General features: G+C 36.1%; 1 protein-coding gene across 1 annotated transcript; it reads right to left on the bottom strand.

Annotated features, from left to right (window-relative positions):
* Positions 1 to 225: 225 nt before the first annotated feature.
* LOC122609809 (putative receptor-like protein kinase At5g39000) lies at positions 226 to 1,185 on the bottom strand. The gene has a single exon (XM_043782750.1). The coding sequence runs from the start codon at positions 1,183 to 1,185 to the stop codon at positions 226 to 228; it is 960 nt and encodes a 319-aa protein (XP_043638685.1).
* Between the last annotated feature and the right edge of the window lie 2,157 nt (positions 1,186 to 3,342).

The raw sequence follows: 3,342 nt of genomic DNA on the forward strand, positions 1-3,342 counted from the left end.
AAACCCTCTTGCCAAGACTAGAACTCAAGACCTTGGGTTTCATGTAAAACCTGGTCCCTTACCCACTCTAAGGCACAGGAGTGGCTAACTCACATAAGTGAGTTGGTTAGAAAAGCATACCAAATGAATCTAGCTAAAAATGACCTTTAATAATCAAGATACTATAACCAAAGTTAATTGAATGACCAATTTTCGAAGGAACGGTTCCAAAGTTATATGGCTAATTCATGACGACATCATGTTGTCGCAAAAAGAAAAACTGTCTAATGTAGTTTTTCTTGTAGTGTAACTTACCAGTTGATTATCAAGAGCTTTCTGTAGTTGTTGCACGACCTTGTTCATCGTTGGGCGTCGTATTCCGTTCTTCAAGCATTGATACGCAATGGTTGAAAATGTAAGTAGAGAAGTTGGCTCTATCTGATTTTGTATATCAAAAAATATGATCTTGTCTAATGTTTTCCTTGGGTAATGTTTATTGACCAAAACTGTCAAAAATTCGTGCTCGTCCTTGTCAGCTTTAATACGCGTGGGCCTTCCACATAGTACTTCAAACAATACCACGCCAAAAGAGTATACGTCGGATTTTTGTGTGAGACAGCCTGTAAGCGCATACTCTGGATCAATATATCCAAACGTGCCACAAGCGTTGGAGATAAGCAGTGTAGTCTGCATATTTGCAGGCCCTATTCTTGACAACCCAAAATCAGAAATCTTGGCATTCCAATTCTCATCTAAGAGAATGTTTGCGCTTTTGACATCACGGTGGAGAATTCTGTGTTGCGGTCCAACGTCATCATGAAGGTACTTCAACCCTCGGGCAACATCTAAGCAAATTCGAAGACGTTGGATCCAGCTTAGATCTTTGTTTCTTAAATGTTTGTCAAGACTCCCATTGCTTTCAAGCTTATAAGCAAGTATTTTTTCGTCCTTCTCATCACAAAATCCCAAAAGAGAGACAACATTTTCATGTCTATATTCTGAAAGCAAGGCAATCTCTCTTCTAAATTCAGCATCTCCTTGACCGTTCTTTGGATCCAACCGCTTCACAGCGATCATTCCATGCTTTTCAGATTTGCCTTGATACACCGGCCCGTATCCACCAGAGGCAATGCGATTTTCCTCGGCAAAATCGTTAGTTGCTAATAATATTTCTTGGAGAGGTATCTCAACTACTATGGATGACATTCTGTTTTGAGTATATATAATTAACTTAAAAATAAATATTGAACAAAGGATATTTAATGGTGTACGTAGCTACTAGCTAGCAATCAAAACACCTTATAAGGAAAGTACTGATGATCAGTAATGATGTATTTGAAATGATAAAGAGTGGCGACATAGGAGGATCTAACCTCGACCAACGAGAGCGTAGCTGCTCACCTCAGACATAGGGATTCTCGGACCGGAACAACATATAGAGATGACAGGAAACAAAGATTAGCGTGTGAGATCCACTAATAACATGCCGGCCATTTCTTTAATTACCTTATTACTTCATATAAATGGTTTATGTAACTTTATCGCTTTTGTACGTATGATACATATATATCACATTGTAAAAAGGGAAAAACATATTTTAAAAAAGTTTAAGACTTTAAACACAACAAAAAATATCATATCAACAACTAAAAAACATTACTTTCAAAAGAAAAAGCACTAAACAGACACCTCCATGGCAAATCAACCAACTTTACTTTCAATGTTAATTACTATCATATTAACAACTAAAAAACATTAAAAAATGTATTTAGAAAAAGAGTAACAGAATTGTATCCACTCATGAGGAAAGAACCTTATGAACTAAGTAATTGCATAAACACATACTCCTATTTGTACAAACAGCAAAACTGAAGTCACACATAAATAACACACTTAGTAAATAGTAATTATTAAATAAGGTACGACCTTCTTAAAATCGACTTGTATAGATAAATTTAAGAATTGGCCCAAACTCAATTGTCATTTTTGTTTCTCCTAGAACAAAACAACTGTCTAGCCGTTTGGTGTCATCTAATGTGTGGAGCTGTTTGCGTCCTTCAATGGTGTGAGAGCAGGTGTCCGTGGCTCACTAAGAGTAATCTTATAGAAGCGGAAGCAATTTGGGAAAATTATTATATTTTTCACTAAAATGAAATCTGTACATACAAGTGATATATATACTCCTCAAAACTAATCTAAGAGAGTAACCGTCTATATATATATATATAGTTCTATCTATATACAGTGCCATCTCCGGGAATTAAAAAACTGTTAAAGCCCGGCTCGAAAATATAAAATGGGCTCCTAAAATAATTAGTAAATAATTAAATTTAAAAATATAATCATTATCTTTATATATATATATAAAAGGCGTGGCATTTTCTGAGCCCGACACGTCAACACTTTCTAATGTAGCGTCATGATATTGTTCGGCTCGCCACATCAGCTTCCACATGAGCGTCATGTCCGCCTACATCAACATACATGTCGGATCAGTGTAACATTCAAAGCATCTAATTTAAATGTATACCAAATATTGAATTGGAATCGTGAATATAGAGCTTCAAACCCGCGTCTCATTTGTATTTGGCATAGTCTACGACCAACACACCATAAGACTATTCGGAGTGGGGGATCTTTGAGCCCGATGCCGCCCCTTGCCGCCCCCTAAGTCCCCATCCACATTGCCCCAAGGGACATCTTCCTTCAAAAATTCTTTCTCTCTTACTTCCCGATGAATTTTTGCCCCCCTCCCCTTTTACTTACACACACAACTCAATATTATATATATATATATATATTATGTAATTTCAAAGATCCCCCAAAGGAGCCCAAGGATGCGTCACTCCCTCCAAAAGGAGGGCTCCTTTTGAAAGGAGCCTCCGCCACGTGTCGCATGCCGCCCCCAAGTAGGAAGCCCCATTTGCCCCCCACTCCTCATAGCCTAAGTATGTTAGTGACTACTTTCTATTTTGTTAATACATATTCACTTTCAATTACTACAGCTTTTTTTTTCTATTTATACGAGTAAACAATAATGTTATTAGTTTTAAATTGATGTTGTACTATCTTGTACTATCTTTCCAACTTCGTTTGCTACACGTCTCCATCAATTAATTCATATAGACATATAGGCATGTTTGACACAAGCTTTTCAATGAGCTTTTCAAAAGCTTTAGCTTTTAATTTGAATGAAAAGCTCCTATTATGTTTAAACTTTAAAACTTTGTTTGGTAATCATTAGCTTTAGTTTTTAAAGTGGAACTATCGACTTAGCAATATCTGAATATTAAATCTTTGAGTTTTATATTGAAATATTTTATTAAAATATGTCCACCGAAGTTGTCTATTGTGATATGTTTA

The sequence above is a fragment of the Erigeron canadensis genome, chromosome 8, assembly GCF_010389155.1.
Source record: "Erigeron canadensis isolate Cc75 chromosome 8, C_canadensis_v1, whole genome shotgun sequence".
Lineage (NCBI taxonomy): Eukaryota > Viridiplantae > Streptophyta > Magnoliopsida > Asterales > Asteraceae > Erigeron > Erigeron canadensis.